The sequence below is a fragment of the Entelurus aequoreus genome, linkage group LG21, assembly GCF_033978785.1.
Source record: "Entelurus aequoreus isolate RoL-2023_Sb linkage group LG21, RoL_Eaeq_v1.1, whole genome shotgun sequence".
Classification (NCBI taxonomy): domain Eukaryota; kingdom Metazoa; phylum Chordata; class Actinopteri; order Syngnathiformes; family Syngnathidae; genus Entelurus; species Entelurus aequoreus.
In genome coordinates, this window is record NC_084751.1 from 9,902,043 (window position 1) to 9,920,452 (window position 18,410).

Here is an 18,410-nt window from a genome sequence, read left to right on the forward strand (position 1 = left end):
GACGACACGGTCACAGTGGCGCCGACTCCTGCCTCATGTCGGCTGACGGAACCTTCTTGGGGGGCTCGATGCGGATTTTGGGGTCCCATTCTCCCGGGGGAAGGACGATGACTTCGTCCAGAAACTCGTCCACGCCTGCGATCAGGTCCTCGCGGTCCCTGGCTTTGTACGCCACGTCGCTGAAGAGCTGGCGGCACACGGAGACGCCACGTGAAAGGAGGGCGGGGGGCGCACATCGACTAGTCGTCGCCTTACGTCGTCCACCATGAGCGTGGCGATGGCCCGCCCGATCTCGTTGTAGGACTTGGTCTTTCCATGAGGACCCAGCAGGATGAAGAGGAACCTGCCAGACACTTCCTGGTCAGCTCTAGAGGGGAATGAAGAAGTGAGAAGACCCACCTGGTCGGTACCGGGACCTCCGTGAGACCGCCCAGCGTGGTGGCCTGGGCCAGACGCACGAAGGAGACGAAGGGTTTGTCCAGGAAGTCCACCTCGCCAATCAGCACGTTGGACGCCTCGGCATCGCGAGGAATCTTCTTCATGAATTTGTTCTTCAGCTGCCGACAAAAAGTTACTTTTTACAAAAGTTACCAGAATCTTTCCCCCGGCCACACGGAGGTCTGTTTCCATGGGAACTCGTGATCCTCCCACCCTGAAGCTGATCAAGTAGACATGTCCTTATATGGTATGCTCATTAGGGGCGCACAACAAATCAATTTACATTCAAATCTTTTTTATTCATCACCATTCTAAATAAGTTCATAATTTTCAAAAACCGAATAAAAATTGGAAAAAATTTAATAAATATTTTTATTTTTATCATAAGAATACATTTAAAAATATATATTTTTAGACCATCTCCATCTCCTTACGTGGTATGCTCAATAGGGGTGCACAAAAAAAAATTTATCCACATCGAAATCTTTTTTATTCATCGCGATTCTAAATCAGTTCATAATTTTCAAAAAACTTAAAACATTTTTATAATAATAATAAATATATATTTGTATTTTTCTCATAAGAATACATTTTTTTAAATATATTTTTATGGTCATCTCCAGCTTGTTATATGGTATGCTAAAAATAAAATGTAATCCCGATTTTTATTTATGCTGATTCTAAATCAGTTCATAATTTAATTTTCAAAAACTGAATAAAAAATAAACAAATATATATTAGTATTTTTCTCATAAAAATAAATGTTTTAAAATATATTTGTAGGCCATCTCATCTGCTTATATGGGATGTTCATTAAGGGTCCACAAAAAAAATCAATTTACATCTGAATCGCAAATTTTATTCATCCCGATTCTAAATCAGTTCATAATAAAAAATAAAAAAAACATTGTAAAAGAATAAAAATAAAATAAATACATTTAAAATGTTTTATTTTTTCTCATAAGAATACATAAAAAAAACAAAAAAACATTTTTAGGTCATCTCCAGCTCCTTATATGGTATGTTCATTAGGGGTGCACAAAAAAATCAATTTACATCCGAATTGCAATTTTTATTCATCCAGAGTCTAGATCGGTTTCTTGTTATAAAAAAAAAAGTTAATAAAATACAAATAAAATAAATACATTTAAAATGCTTCTTTTTTTCCTTTTCTTATAAGAATACATAAGACGTTTTCAGGCCATCTCCTTTTTCTTATACGGTATGTTCATAGGAGTGCACAAAAAAAATCAATTGACATCCGAATCGCGACTTTTTTTTTTTTCATTCCGATTCTAACTTGCTTCATCATTTTCATAATACGTTTAAAAAATTTAAATAAAGTAAATAAATATATATTTTTTAAATAAGAATCAATTTATACATACATCCACACACATTCACTGTACAAACATACATATACACATACTGTACAAACATACATATACACATACTGTACATATACTATCACATACATACACATACTGTACAAACATACATATACACATACTGTACACACATACATATACACATGCTGTACATATACAAGTACACATACTGTACAAACATACATATACACATACTGTACATATACTATCACATACACATACTGTACAAACATACATATACACATACTGTACATATACTATCACATACATACACATACTGTACAAACATACATATACACATACTGTACACACATACATATACACATGCTGTACATATACAAGTACACATACTGTACAAACATACATATACACATACTGTACATATACTATCACATACACATACTGTACAAACATACATATACACATACTGTACAAACATACATATACACATACTGTACATATACAAGTACACATACTGTACAAACATACATATACACATACTGTACATATACTATCACATACATACACATACTGTACAAACATACATATACACATACTGTACATATACTATCACATACATACACATACTGTACAAACATACATATACACATACTGTACATATACAAGTACACATACATACATACACTCATGCACATTATCACGTGTCATCAAACATATATCAACATTGTTGCCCTAGGGTAAACTGGGTAACACATGGCACACTGACAAAGCTTAACCTATTGTTACTATAACAATCTACAAGGTTAATATAGTTATCTTCTTTTTCTTCCCCTCCGTTTATCTGCTTTCTTTTGTATCTCAAGTTATCATTACGTATATGTATTGTTGATAATAGAGGTGATTATTGGTATTGTTCATTATCAATAGTGATATTTCTATTGGTATTTTTATTGTTCTATTTGTAGTATAATAATGTACATTGTCATTTCTGTGTTATTAATATTTACTTCACTAACTGCTTCTTTGATATCACTTTTACTATTATTTGTACATATTGTATTTGCTGATGCTGTTCTGTTGTTATTATTGTTGTTGTTGTTGTTGTCATCTCTCTGTCTTATCCCACTCTCGTCCCCGCAATTTCCCCCCGTCTTCCTTTTTTTCCTCTTTCTATCCCCTCCTGCTCCGGCCCGGCTGCACCAGATAATAATATACATCCGTTTAATAAAGTCAAACACAAATAAGGTAACAATAGGATTTGCCTGAGTAGCTGGACAGGAACAAAATCAAATAAAAACATCTATTTTTAACAAGATGTCTCCACACAAGCAGAAGGAGCTGTTCTCTGTTTGGGGAAATGTTCATTGTAATCAATCATCCATCCATCCATCCATCCATCCATCCATCCATCCATCCATCCAAAACAGAGGAATTGTGTTGAATCAATTCTGAATCTAATCGAATTCAGATTCAGATTCAGAAATACTTTATTAATCCCTGAGGGGAAATTAATAATTTTCAGCACAATCCCATTCAAGATCAGACAAACATTACAGGGAGACAGAACAGGATCAAACATTACAGGGAGACAGAACAGGATTGCTGATTATTATAATTATAATCATTAGGTGGCCAAAGTTTCCCAGCCCCACAGCTGATGCTAACTGCTGTAGCAGCGCCAACAAGAAGCTTTAAAGGTTTGAAAGTAATCACACACTGAACCTTTGTTTCTTTCCCACAGCCTTTGGGGGATTAAGCAGCAAACTTTCACCTCTGAGAAAACATTCACTTCAGACTGGCTGTTGGCAGCAGGAAGTGGAAGTTCAACTGAAGGTCACAGGTTAGCTTTCATTGCTAGCAAGTCACGTTTGTATCGGTTCAAAGGAAACTAAGGGAATGCTACCCTGCCGGGGCCCACATAACACTGAAATAAGCAGGGGCGCCCATGAAAAAGACATTGCTTGGATGGCAACATATGTTGCTCCAAAAGCTGTATGTACCTTTCAGCATTAATGGTGCCTTCACAGATGTGTAAGTTACCCATGTCTTGGGCACTAATACACCCCCATGCCATCACACATGCTGGCTTTTACACTTTGCGCCTATAACAATCCGGATGTTTTTTTTAGTCTTTGTTCCGGAGGACACAACGTCCACAGTTTCCAAAAACAATTTGAAATGTGGACTCGTCAGACCACAGAACACTTTTCCACTTCGCATCAGTCCATCTTAGATGAGCTCGGGCCCAGCGAAGCCGGCGGCATTTCTGGGTGTTGTTGATAAATGGCTTTGCATAGTAGAGTTTTAACTTGCACTTACAGATGTAGCGACCAACTGTAGTTACTGACAGTGGTTTTCTGAAGTGTTCCTGAGCCCATGTGGTGATATCCTTTACACACTGATGTCGCTTTTTGATGCAGTACCGCCTGAGGGATTGAAGGTTCTGTCATATCATTGCTTACGTGCAGTGATTTCTCCAGATTCTCTGAACCTTTTGATGATATTACGGAGCGTAGATGGTGAAATCCCTAAATTCTTTGCAATAGCTTGTTGAGAAATGTTGTTCTTAAATTGTTGGACAATTTGCTCGAGCATTTGTTGACAAAGTGGTGACCCTCGCCCCATCCTTGTTTGTGAATGACTGAGCATTTCACGGAAGCTGCTTTTATACCCAATCATGGCACCCACCTGTTCCCAATTAGCCTGTTCACCTGTGGGATGTTCCAAATAAGTGTTTGATGAGCATTCCTCAACTTTCTCAGTCTTTTTTGCCACTTGTGCCAGCTTTCTTGAAACATGATGCAGGCATCAAATTCCAAATGAGCTAATATTTGGAAAAAATAACGTTTTCCAGTTCGAATGTTAAATATCTTGTCTTTGCAGTCTATTCAATTGAATATAAGTTGAAAATTATTTGCAAATCATTGTATTCTGTTTTTATTTACCATTTACACAACGTGACAACTTCACTGCTTTTGGGGTTTGTAAAAACTAAATAAAATATATACACATGGTTTTTGGTTAAATGGGGTTTAGCCAACTTCTTACTTTGCTACGAACTCTTTCTTCACCTTCTTTATCAAAGTGCTGGCACTCACAACTCCTAAGGGAAAGCACTTTTCTATCTTGACTTGAACTTTAAAGCCTTTAAAAGAGTCACCGTTTGCACACACACACACACACACACACACACACACACACACACACACACACACACACACACACACACACACACACACACACACACACACACACACACACACACACACACACACACACACACACACACACACACACACACACACACACACACACACACACACACACACACACACACACACACACACACACAGTTACCTGGTCTGAACTGGGCGTGTCAGAAATGTCGTTCATGCTGCGACTCTGTGCGTGATCTGTAAACGCAGCACACGCTTTTTGTGTTGTAACACGTAAACAAATTCAACTTTCCATAAATGAGTTTCTGACCAAACACAGTAGAAGTTATATTTAAGAACACGCAGCAACAAAGCAGACAAGTGAAAGAAGCAAAGCGTTAGTGTGTTAGCACCGCATGCTAAAGCTAACGTGAAAGGTGTGTGTGTGTGTTCTTGTATTTCTAGCCTTCTTGAGACATGAAGAAGGACAAGTATCTTCCATATGAGGAGGTGTGAACAAGTGATGACATAAATCATGGTCCCAATAACATTGCATCTAATAGACAATGTCTCATTTGTGGTGACATCATCAACATGAGGGTGTAAAAGTGCTCCCCCTCTGGCCAACATATGTAATAACAAGTGCGTGTAAGAAATTGAAATGTGCCCCCATTAGCCAAAATTAAATAAAAAAAAATAAAAAATGTATATAGAGCATGCTGTAATAACTTGAAGTAAATAATGAAGATTCAAAACCAATTAAAAACAAAAAATAAATAAAAAATAAAATTACCGTAACTAAAAGCAGTCTTTTTCTCACAATGTGTCGACTTTTTTCTTCTAAAATTGGGAACAATTTTTCATATTCTTTCTGCTTCCGTAATATTGCAACATTTTCTCGTAAAATTATTACTTTTTCATGTAAAATTATTACTTTTTAATGCAAAATGGTGATGTTTGTCATATAAAATTCTGATGTTATCACAATATTGCCAATTTTTGTGTTGTTCTTGTAAAATAGTGACATTTTTTGAGTAAAATTATGACTTTTGTCATCATTTTGCCAAGTGAAATTCCAATTATTATAATATTGCCAACATTTTAAAGTTTTCTTCTAAAATTATGACTTTTGTCCAGTGAAATTACGACTCTTTTCATAAAATTGCCTAAATTTTAAGCTTTTCTTGTAAAATTGCGACTTTTATTGAGTAAAATTCCGACTTATCATAATATTGCACAAATGTTCAGTTTTTCTTGTAAAATTGTGACTTTTTAATGCAAAATGATGACATTTGTCATATAAAATTCTGACTGTTGTCACAATATTGCCAATTTTTGTGTTGTTCTTGTAAAGTAATGAAATTTTTTGTGTAAAATTATGACTTTTGTCATAATTTTGCCAAGTAAAATTCCAATTATTACAATATTGCCAACATTTTAAAGTTTTCTTCTAAAATTGTGACTTTTGTCGAGTAAAATTACAACTCTTTTCATAAAATTGCCTCAATTTTAAGCTTTTCTTGTAAAATTGCGACTTTTATTGAGTAAAATTCCAACTTTTATCATAATATTGCACAAATGTTCAGTTTTTCTTGTAAAATTATGAATTTTTAATGCAAAATGATGACATTTGTCATATAAAATTCTGACTGTTATCACAATATTGCCAATGATTGTGTTGTTCTTGTAAAATAATGACATTTTTTGTGTAAAATTACGACTTTTGTCATAATTTTGCCAAGTGAAATTCCAATTATTACAATGTTGCCAACATTTTAAAGTTTTCTTCTAAAATTGTGACTTTTGTTGAGTAAAATTACAACTCTTTTCATAAAATTACCAAAATTTTAAGCTTTTCTTGTAAAATTGCGACCTTTATTGAGTAAAATTCCAACTTTTATCATAATATTGCACAAATGTTCAGTTTTTCTTGTAAAATTATGACTTTTTAATGCAAAATGATGACATTTGTCATATAAAATTCTGACTGTTATCACAATATTGCCAATTTTTGTGTTGTTCTTGTAAAATAGTGACATTTTTTGTGTAAAATTATGACTTTTGTCATAATTTTGCCAAGTAAAATTCTAATTATTACAATATTGCCAACATTTTAAAGTTTTCTTCTAAAATTGTGACTTTTGTCGAGTAAAATTACAACTCTTTTCATAAAATTGCCACAATTTTAAGCTTTTCTTGTAAAATTGCGACTTTTATTGAGTAAAATTCCAACTTTTATCATAGTATTGCACAGTTGTTCAGTTTTTCTTGTAAAATTGTGACTTTTTAATGCAAAATGATGACATTTGTCATATAAAATTTTGACTGTTATCACTATATTGCCAATTTTTGTGTTGTTCTTGTAAAATAGTGAAATTTTTTGTGTAAAATTATGACTTTTGTCATAATTTTGCCAAGTAAAATTCCAATTATTACAATGTTGCCAACATTTTAAAGTTTTCTTCTAAAATTGTGACTTTTGTCGAGTAAAATTACGACTCTTTTCATAAAAATGCCACAATTTTAAGCTTTTCTTGTAAAATTGCGACTTATTGAGTAAAATTCCAACTTTTATCATAATATTGCACAAACGTTCAGTTTTTCTAGTAAAATTATGACTTTTTAATGCAAAATGATGACATTTGTCATATAAAATTCTGACTGTTATCACTATATTGCCAATTTTTGTGTTCTTGTAAAATAATAACATTTTTTGTGTAAAATTATGACTTTTGTCATAATTTTGCCAAGTAAAATTCCAATTATTACAATATTGCCAACATTTTAAAGTTTTCTTCTAAAATTGTGACTTTTGTCGAGTAAAATTACAACTCTTCATAAAATTGCCAAAATTTTAAGCTTTTCTTGTAAAATTGCGACTTTTATTGAGTAAAATTCCAACTTTTATCATAATATTGCACAGTTGTTCAGTTTTTCTTGTAAAATTGTGACTTTTTAATGCAAAATGATGACATTTGTCATATAAAATTTTGACTGTTATCACTATATTGCCCATTTTTGTGTTGTTCTTGTAAGATAGTGACATTTTTTGTGTAAAATTGTGACTTTTGTCATAATTTTGGCAAGTAAAATTCCAATTATTACAATATTGCCAACATTTTAAAGTTTTCTTCTAAAATTGTGACTTTTGTCGAGTAAAATTACAACTCTTTTCATAAAATTACCAAAATTTTAAGCTTTTCTTGTAAAATTGCGACTTTTATTGAGTAAAATTCCAACTTTTATCATAATATTGCACAAATGTTCAGTTTTTCTTGTAAAATTATGAATTTTTAATGCAAAATGATGACATTTGTCATATAAAATTCTGACTGTTATCACAATATTGCCAATGATTGTGTTGTTCTTGTAAAATAATGACATTTTTTGTGTAAAATTACGACTTTTGTCATAATTTTGCCAAGTGAAATTCCAATTATTACAATGTTGCCAACATTTTAAAGTTTTCTTCTAAAATTGTGACTTTTGTCGAGTAAAATTACAACTCTTTTCATAAAATTACCAAAATTTTAAGCTTTTCTTGTAAAATTGCGACCTTTATTGAGTAAAATTCCAACTTTTATCATAATATTGCACAAATGTTCAGTTTTTCTTGTAAAATTATGACTTTTTAATGCAAAATGATGACATTTGTCATATAAAATTCTGACTGTTATCACAATATTGCCAATTTTTGTGTTGTTCTTGTAAAATACTGACATTTTTTGTGTAAAATTATGACTTTTGTCATAATTTTGCCAAGTAAAATTCTAATTATTACAATATTGCCAACATTTTAAAGTTTTCTTCTAAAATTGTGACTTTTGTCGAGTAAAATTACAACTCTTTTCATAAAATTGCCACAATTTTAAGCTTTTCTTGTAAAATTGCGACTTTTATTGAGTAAAATTCCAACTTTTATCATAATATTGCACAGTTGTTCAGTTTTTCTTGTAAAATTGTGACTTTTTAATGCAAAATGATGACATTTGTCATATAAAATTTTGACTGTTATCACTATATTGCCAATTTTTGTGTTGTTCTTGTAAAATAGTGAAATTTTTTGTGTAAAATTATGACTTTTGTCATAATTTTGCCAAGTAAAATTCCAATTATTACAATGTTGCCAACATTTTAAAGTTTTCTTCTAAAATTGTGACTTTTGTCGAGTAAAATTACGACTCTTTTCATAAAAATGCCACAATTTTAAGCTTTTCTTGTAAAATTGCGACTTATTGAGTAAAATTCCAACTTTTATCATAATATTGCACAAACGTTCAGTTTTTCTAGTAAAATTATGACTTTTTAATGCAAAATGATGACATTTGTCATATAAAATTCTGACTGTTATCACTATATTGCCAATTTTTGTGTTCTTGTAAAATAATAACATTTTTTGTGTAAAATTATGACTTTTGTCATAATTTTGCCAAGTAAAATTCCAATTATTACAATATTGCCAACATTTTAAAGTTTTCTTCTAAAATTGTGACTTTTGTCGAGTAAAATTACAACTCTTCATAAAATTGCCAAAATTTTAAGCTTTTCTTGTAAAATTGCGACTTTTATTGAGTAAAATTCCAACTTTTATCATAATATTGCACAGTTGTTCAGTTTTTCTTGTAAAATTGTGACTTTTTAATGCAAAATGATGACATTTGTCATATAAAATTTTGACTGTTATCACTATATTGCCCATTTTTGTGTTGTTCTTGTAAGATAGTGACATTTTTTGTGTAAAATTGTGACTTTTGTCATAATTTTGGCAAGTAAAATTCCAATTATTACAATATTGCCAACATTTTAAAGTTTTCTTCTAAAATTGTGACTTTTGTCGAGTAAAATTACAACTCTTTTCATAAAATTACCAAAATTTTAAGCTTTTCTTGTAAAATTGCGACTTTTATTGAGTAAAATTCCAACTTTTATCATAATATTGCACAAATGTTCAGTTTTTCTTGTAAAATTATGAATTTTTAATGCAAAATGATGACATTTGTCATATAAAATTCTGACTGTTATCACAATATTGCCAATGATTGTGTTGTTCTTGTAAAATAATGACATTTTTTGTGTAAAATTACGACTTTTGTCATAATTTTGCCAAGTGAAATTCCAATTATTACAATGTTGCCAACATTTTAAAGTTTTCTTCTAAAATTGTGACTTTTGTCGAGTAAAATTACAACTCTTTTCATAAAATTACCAAAATTTTAAGCTTTTCTTGTAAAATTGCGACCTTTATTGAGTAAAATTCCAACTTTTATCATAATATTGCACAAATGTTCAGTTTTTCTTGTAAAATTATGACTTTTTAATGCAAAATGATGACATTTGTCATATAAAATTCTGACTGTTATCACAATATTGCCAATTTTTGTGTTGTTCTTGTAAAATACTGACATTTTTTGTGTAAAATTATGACTTTTGTCATAATTTTGCCAAGTAAAATTCTAATTATTACAATATTGCCAACATTTTAAAGTTTTCTTCTAAAATTGTGACTTTTGTCGAGTAAAATTACAACTCTTTTCATAAAATTGCCACAATTTTAAGCTTTTCTTGTAAAATTGCGACTTTTATTGAGTAAAATTCCAACTTTTATCATAATATTGCACAAATGTTCAGTTTTTCTTGTAAAATTATGACTTTTTAATGCAAAATGATGACATTTGTCATATAAAATTCTGACTGTTATCACAATATTGCCAATTTTTGTGTTGTTCTTGTAAAATACTGACATTTTTTGTGTAAAATTATGACTTTTGTCATAATTTTGCCAAGTAAAATTCTAATTATTACAATATTGCCAACATTTTAAAGTTTTCTTCTAAAATTGTGACTTTTGTCGAGTAAAATTACAACTCTTTTCATAAAATTGCCACAATTTTAAGCTTTTCTTGTAAAATTGCGACTTTTATTGAGTAAAATTCCAACTTTTATCATAATATTGCACAGTTGTTCAGTTTTTCTTGTAAAATTGTGACTTTTTAATGCAAAATGATGACATTTGTCATATAAAATTTTGACTGTTATCACTATATTGCCAATTTTTGTGTTGTTCTTGTAAAATAGTGAAATTTTTTGTGTAAAATTATGACTTTTGTCATAATTTTGCCAAGTAAAATTCCAATTATTACAATGTTGCCAACATTTTAAAGTTTTCTTCTAAAATTGTGACTTTTGTCGAGTAAAATTACGACTCTTTTCATAAAAATGCCACAATTTTAAGCTTTTCTTGTAAAATTGCGACTTATTGAGTAAAATTCCAACTTTTATCATAATATTGCACAAACGTTCAGTTTTTCTAGTAAAATTATGACTTTTTAATGCAAAATGATGACATTTGTCATATAAAATTCTGACTGTTATCACTATATTGCCAATTTTTGTGTTCTTGTAAAATAATAACATTTTTTGTGTAAAATTATGACTTTTGTCATAATTTTGCCAAGTAAAATTCCAATTATTACAATATTGCCAACATTTTAAAGTTTTCTTCTAAAATTGTGACTTTTGTCGAGTAAAATTACAACTCTTCATAAAATTGCCAAAATTTTAAGCTTTTCTTGTAAAATTGCGACTTTTATTGAGTAAAATTCCAACTTTTATCATAATATTGCACAGTTGTTCAGTTTTTCTTGTAAAATTGTGACTTTTTAATGCAAAATGATGACATTTGTCATATAAAATTTTGACTGTTATCACTATATTGCCCATTTTTGTGTTGTTCTTGTAAGATAGTGACATTTTTTGTGTAAAATTGTGACTTTTGTCATAATTTTGGCAAGTAAAATTCCAATTATTACAATATTGCCAACATTTTAAAGTTTTCTTCTAAAATTGTGACTTTTGTCGAGTAAAATTACAACTCTTTTCATAAAATTACCAAAATTTTAAGCTTTTCTTGTAAAATTGCGACTTTTATTGAGTAAAATTCCAACTTTTATCATAATATTGCACAAATGTTCAGTTTTTCTTGTAAAATTATGACTTTTTAATGCAAAATGATGACATTTGTCATATAAAATTCTGACTGTTATCACAATATTGCCAATGATTGTGTTGTTCTTGTAAAATAATGACATTTTTTGTGTAAAATTACGACTTTTGTCATAATTTTGCCAAGTGAAATTCCAATTATTACAATGTTGCCAACATTTTAAAGTTTTCTTCTAAAATTGTGACTTTTGTCGAGTAAAATTACAACTCTTTTCATAAAATTACCAAAATTTTAAGCTTTTCTTGTAAAATTGCGACCTTTATTGAGTAAAATTCCAACTTTTATCATAATATTGCACAAATGTTCAGTTTTTCTTGTAAAATTATGACTTTTTAATGCAAAATGATGACATTTGTCATATAAAATTCTGACTGTTATCACAATATTGCCAATTTTTGTGTTGTTCTTGTAAAATACTGACATTTTTTGTGTAAAATTATGACTTTTGTCATAATTTTGCCAAGTAAAATTCTAATTATTACAATATTGCCAACATTTTAAAGTTTTCTTCTAAAATTGTGACTTTTGTCGAGTAAAATTACAACTCTTTTCATAAAATTGCCACAATTTTAAGCTTTTCTTGTAAAATTGCGACTTTTATTGAGTAAAATTCCAACTTTTATCATAATATTGCACAGTTGTTCAGTTTTTCTTGTAAAATTGTGACTTTTTAATGCAAAATGATGACATTTGTCATATAAAATTTTGACTGTTATCACTATATTGCCAATTTTTGTGTTGTTCTTGTAAAATAGTGAAATTTTTTGTGTAAAATTATGACTTTTGTCATAATTTTGCCAAGTAAAATTCCAATTATTACAATGTTGCCAACATTTTAAAGTTTTCTTCTAAAATTGTGACTTTTGTCGAGTAAAATTACGACTCTTTTCATAAAAATGCCACAATTTTAAGCTTTTCTTGTAAAATTGCGACTTATTGAGTAAAATTCCAACTTTTATCATAATATTGCACAAACGTTCAGTTTTTCTAGTAAAATTATGACTTTTTAATGCAAAATGATGACATTTGTCATATAAAATTCTGACTGTTATCACTATATTGCCAATTTTTGTGTTCTTGTAAAATAATAACATTTTTTGTGTAAAATTATGACTTTTGTCATAATTTTGCCAAGTAAAATTCCAATTATTACAATATTGCCAACATTTTAAAGTTTTCTTCTAAAATTGTGACTTTTGTCGAGTAAAATTACAACTCTTCATAAAATTGCCAAAATTTTAAGCTTTTCTTGTAAAATTGCGACTTTTATTGAGTAAAATTCCAACTTTTATCATAATATTGCACAGTTGTTCAGTTTTTCTTGTAAAATTGTGACTTTTTAATGCAAAATGATGACATTTGTCATATAAAATTTTGACTGTTATCACTATATTGCCCATTTTTGTGTTGTTCTTGTAAGATAGTGACATTTTTTGTGTAAAATTGTGACTTTTGTCATAATTTTGGCAAGTAAAATTCCAATTATTACAATATTGCCAACATTTTAAAGTTTTCTTCTAAAATTGTGACTTTTGTCGAGTAAAATTACAACTCTTTTCATAAAATTACCAAAATTTTAAGCTTTTCTTGTAAAATTGCGACTTTTATTGAGTAAAATTCCAACTTTTATCATAATATTGCACAAATGTTCAGTTTTTCTTGTAAAATTATGAATTTTTAATGCAAAATGATGACATTTGTCATATAAAATTCTGACTGTTATCACAATATTGCCAATGATTGTGTTGTTCTTGTAAAATAATGACATTTTTTGTGTAAAATTACGACTTTTGTCATAATTTTGCCAAGTGAAATTCCAATTATTACAATGTTGCCAACATTTTAAAGTTTTCTTCTAAAATTGTGACTTTTGTCGAGTAAAATTACAACTCTTTTCATAAAATTACCAAAATTTTAAGCTTTTCTTGTAAAATTGCGACCTTTATTGAGTAAAATTCCAACTTTTATCATAATATTGCACAAATGTTCAGTTTTTCTTGTAAAATTATGACTTTTTAATGCAAAATGATGACATTTGTCATATAAAATTCTGACTGTTATCACAATATTGCCAATTTTTGTGTTGTTCTTGTAAAATACTGACATTTTTTGTGTAAAATTATGACTTTTGTCATAATTTTGCCAAGTAAAATTCTAATTATTACAATATTGCCAACATTTTAAAGTTTTCTTCTAAAATTGTGACTTTTGTCGAGTAAAATTACAACTCTTTTCATAAAATTGCCACAATTTTAAGCTTTTCTTGTAAAATTGCGACTTTTATTGAGTAAAATTCCAACTTTTATCATAATATTGCACAGTTGTTCAGTTTTTCTTGTAAAATTGTGACTTTTTAATGCAAAATGATGACATTTGTCATATAAAATTTTGACTGTTATCACTATATTGCCAATTTTTGTGTTGTTCTTGTAAAATAGTGAAATTTTTTGTGTAAAATTATGACTTTTGTCATAATTTTGCCAAGTAAAATTCCAATTATTACAATGTTGCCAACATTTTAAAGTTTTCTTCTAAAATTGTGACTTTTGTCGAGTAAAATTACGACTCTTTTCATAAAAATGCCACAATTTTAAGCTTTTCTTGTAAAATTGCGACTTATTGAGTAAAATTCCAACTTTTATCATAATATTGCACAAACGTTCAGTTTTTCTAGTAAAATTATGACTTTTTAATGCAAAATGATGACATTTGTCATATAAAATTCTGACTGTTATCACTATATTGCCAATTTTTGTGTTCTTGTAAAATAATAACATTTTTTGTGTAAAATTATGACTTTTGTCATAATTTTGCCAAGTAAAATTCCAATTATTACAATATTGCCAACATTTTAAAGTTTTCTTCTAAAATTGTGACTTTTGTCGAGTAAAATTACAACTCTTCATAAAATTGCCAAAATTTTAAGCTTTTCTTGTAAAATTGCGACTTTTATTGAGTAAAATTCCAACTTTTATCATAATATTGCACAGTTGTTCAGTTTTTCTTGTAAAATTGTGACTTTTTAATGCAAAATGATGACATTTGTCATATAAAATTTTGACTGTTATCACTATATTGCCCATTTTTGTGTTGTTCTTGTAAGATAGTGACATTTTTTGTGTAAAATTGTGACTTTTGTCATAATTTTGGCAAGTAAAATTCCAATTATTACAATATTGCCAACATTTTAAAGTTTTCTTCTAAAATTGTGACTTTTGTCGAGTAAAATTACAACTCTTTTCATAAAATTACCAAAATTTTAAGCTTTTCTTCTAAAATTGCGACTTTTATTGAGTAAAATTCCAACTTTTATCATAATATTGCACAAATGTTCAGTTTTTCTTGTAAAATTATGACTTTTTGATGCAAAATGATGACATTCGTCATATAAAATTCTGACTGTTATCACTATATTGCCAATTTTTGTGTTGTTCTTGTAAAATAATGACATTTTTTGTGTAAAACTGACTTTTGTCATAATTTTGCCGAGTGAAATTCCAATTATTATAATATAGCCAAAATTTTCAAGTTTTCTTTTAAAATTGTGACTTTTGTCGAGTAAAATTGCGACTGTTATTGAGTAAAATTCCAACATTTATCATAATTATGCACAAATGTTCAGTTTTTCTTGTAAAATTATGACTTGCGTTGAGTAAAATTACGACTTTTATTATAATACTGCCAAAATTCTAAGTTTTTATTGTGAAATTGTGAACTTTTTATTGTGAAATTCCAACTCATTTTTCACAACAAGCTTTTTTATATTTGCATAGTATGTATATATTATTCATGTTGTAAATACACATCCTTATATATCTAGAAAGAGTGGTCCTAAAGAGGTCTCAAGAAGGTAACAAATACAAGAAAGTGTGTGTGTGTGTGTGTGTGTGTGTGTGTGTGTGTGTGTGTGTGTGTGTGTGTGTGTGTGTGTGTGTGTGTGTGTGTGTGTGTGTGTGTGTGTGTGTGTGTGTGTGTGTGTGCGTGCGTGCGTGTGTGTGTGTGTGTGTGCAGACTCACGCAGGCGTCCCAGGCTGCTGGCGTGTCGCGAGCGCAGGTCATCAGTGGATCGATGGATGGCGGAAGTAGTACTAGTGCTACGACTCAGCGCGCCCTGAGGACTACGGTCTGAGCGCACAGGAGGTGGAGTCAGGGCCAAGGAGGCGGAGCAAGCGTGGCGGTGTTAGCAGCGGACAAAGCGCAAAGAAAGTTTTGGACGGGAGCGAGTGCTTACTGGCGGCGCCGGAGGAGGACTTCCCGATGTCGGCCAGCGAGCGATGGATGGGCTTCTTGGTCTGATGGCGGTGTCGTCGTAGCAACACGAAGCTGATCTTCTCCTTCAGGTCCTCCGAGACCAGGCCGTCGGCGATCTGCCGCTCCACGATCTCGTCTGCGAGGGTCACATGACGTTAGCGCCGGCACACGGAGCGTGGGGGCCACGAGGCCGAGCACTCACCCACGATGTGTGGCAGCGAGAAGGCGTCCAAGTCCAGCAGGATGCTTCCAGTCTGGAGACATGTCCGCAGCTCGAAGAGGCTGTGCAGCGTCAGCGTGGACACGTGTGGTTTGCTCCAGCGCTCGCCGCCCTCCTCCACCTTCTCCTCGAACTTCACCCACCTGTGAGGACCACACAGTCAGCACGCCACGGCCCCACGGGGCCAAAGAGGGAGGCGCACCTGGCCGACTCCTTCCACTCCAGCTCGCCGCCCTCCTGCTGCAGCGTGTCCATCTCCGTGAAGATGGTGGGCGTCGGCCCGCCGTCGTCCTCCGCCAGGATGTGACGCAGTCTCTCGGCCGCCGGTGACACTGCAAGATGGCCGACACGCAGGTGTCATGACTGTGTAAGTATACTGTGTACACTGTGCACTTAGTTCCTGAGGATTTGTTGATACCAATTCCTATTCGGATGGTCAAAGATGACCCTAATTATGTCACATTCCTTCAGGTGGCGCTGCAAGGACCCACTTCCACTTACCAGGTGTCATTAAAGTACTTCAAAGACTACTGGAGGTATAAGTACACTCACTGAGACACTTGTGTACTTCAAAGACTACTGTAAGTATAACTGCACTTACTGAGACACTTGTGTACTTAAAAGACTACTGTAAGTATAAGTGCAAGTGCACTTACTGAGACACTTGTGTACTTAAAAGACTACTGTAAGTATAAGTGCACTCACTGAGACACTTGTGTACTTCAAAGACTACTGTAAGTACAAGTGCACTCACTGAGACATTTGTGTACTTAAAATGTAAGTATAAGTGCACTCACTGAGACACTTGTGTATTTAAAAGACTACTGTAAGTATAAGTGCACTCACTGAGACACCTGTGTACTTCAAAGACTACTGTAAGTATAAGTGCACTCACTGAGACACTTGTGTACTTCAAAGACTACTGTAAGTATAAGTGCACTCACTGAGACACTTGTGTACTTCAAATGTAAGTATAAGTGCACTCACTGAGACACTTGTGTATTTAAAAGACTACTGTAAGTATAAGTGCACTCACTGAGACACTTGTGTACTTAAACGACTACTGTAAGTATAAGTGCACTCATTGAGACACTTGTGTACTTCAAAGACTACTGTAAGTATAAGTGCACTCACTGAGACACTTGTGTACTTCAAAGACTACTGTAAGTATAAGTGCACTCACCGAGACACTTGTGTACTTCAAAGACTACTGTAAGTATAAGTGCACTCACTGAAACACTTGTGTACTTCAAAGACTAGTGTAAGTATAAGTGCATTCACTGAGACACTTGTGTACTTCAAAGACTACTGTAAGTATAAGTGCACTCACTGAGACACTTGTGTACTTCAAAGACTACTGTAAGTATAAGTGCACTCACTGAAACACTTGTGTACTTCAAAGACTAGTGTAAGTATAAGTGCATTCACTGAGACACTTGTGTACTTCAAAGACTACTGTAAGTATAAGTGCACTCACTGAGACACTTGTGTACTTCAAAGGCTACTGTAAGTATAAGTGCACTCACTGAAACACTTGTGTACTTCAAAGACTACTGTAAGTATAAGTGCACTCACTGAGACACTTGTGTACTTCGAAGACTACTGTAAGTATAACTGCACTTACTGAGACACTTGTGTACTTCAAAGACTACTGTAAGTATAAGTACACTCACTGAGACACTTGTGTACTTCAAAGACTACTGTAAGTATAACTGCACTTACTGAGACACTTGTGTACTTCAAAGACTACTGTAGGTATAAGTGCACTCACTGAGACACTTGTGTACTTCAAAGACTACTGTAAGTATAAGTACACTCACTGAGACACTTGTGTACTTTAAAAGACTACTGTAAGTATAAGTGCACTCACTGAGACACTTGTGTACTTCAAAGACTACTGTAAGTATAAGTGCACTCACTGAGACACTTGTGTACTTCAAAGACTACTGTAAGTATAAGTGCACTCACTGAGACACTTGTGTACTTCAAAGACT

General features: G+C 31.9%; 1 protein-coding gene and 1 long non-coding RNA gene across 5 annotated transcripts in view; one reads left to right on the forward strand and one right to left on the reverse strand.

Annotated features, from left to right (window-relative positions):
* The window catches only part of LOC133638331 (uncharacterized), a 28,657-nt gene extending 11,878 nt beyond the window's left edge, over nucleotides 1-16,779 (forward strand). Inside the window, exons 2-3 of the long non-coding RNA XR_009823607.1 lie at nucleotides 3,529-3,627; nucleotides 15,957-16,779. This is a non-coding gene — a long non-coding RNA (uncharacterized LOC133638331). The remainder of the gene's footprint in view (nucleotides 1-3,528; nucleotides 3,628-15,956) is intronic.
* Nucleotides 1-18,410, reverse strand: part of LOC133638330 (electrogenic sodium bicarbonate cotransporter 4-like) — a 32,408-nt gene that overhangs the window by 12,582 nt on the left and 1,416 nt on the right. For all 4 annotated transcript variants that reach the window (XM_062030847.1, XM_062030846.1, XM_062030845.1 and 1 more), the window contains exons 2-9: nucleotides 16,619-16,748; nucleotides 16,399-16,559; nucleotides 16,177-16,332; nucleotides 15,963-16,070; nucleotides 5,145-5,200; nucleotides 400-557; nucleotides 256-343; nucleotides 33-187 (exon numbers count right to left, since the gene is read on the reverse strand). In XM_062030847.1, the coding sequence (XP_061886831.1) occupies nucleotides 33-187; nucleotides 256-343; nucleotides 400-557; nucleotides 5,145-5,200; nucleotides 15,963-16,070; nucleotides 16,177-16,332; nucleotides 16,399-16,559; nucleotides 16,619-16,671 (935 nt within the window). In that variant the 5' untranslated portion in view covers nucleotides 16,672-16,748. The remainder of the gene's footprint in view (nucleotides 1-32; nucleotides 188-255; nucleotides 344-399; nucleotides 558-5,144; nucleotides 5,201-15,962; nucleotides 16,071-16,176; nucleotides 16,333-16,398; nucleotides 16,560-16,618; nucleotides 16,749-18,410) is intronic.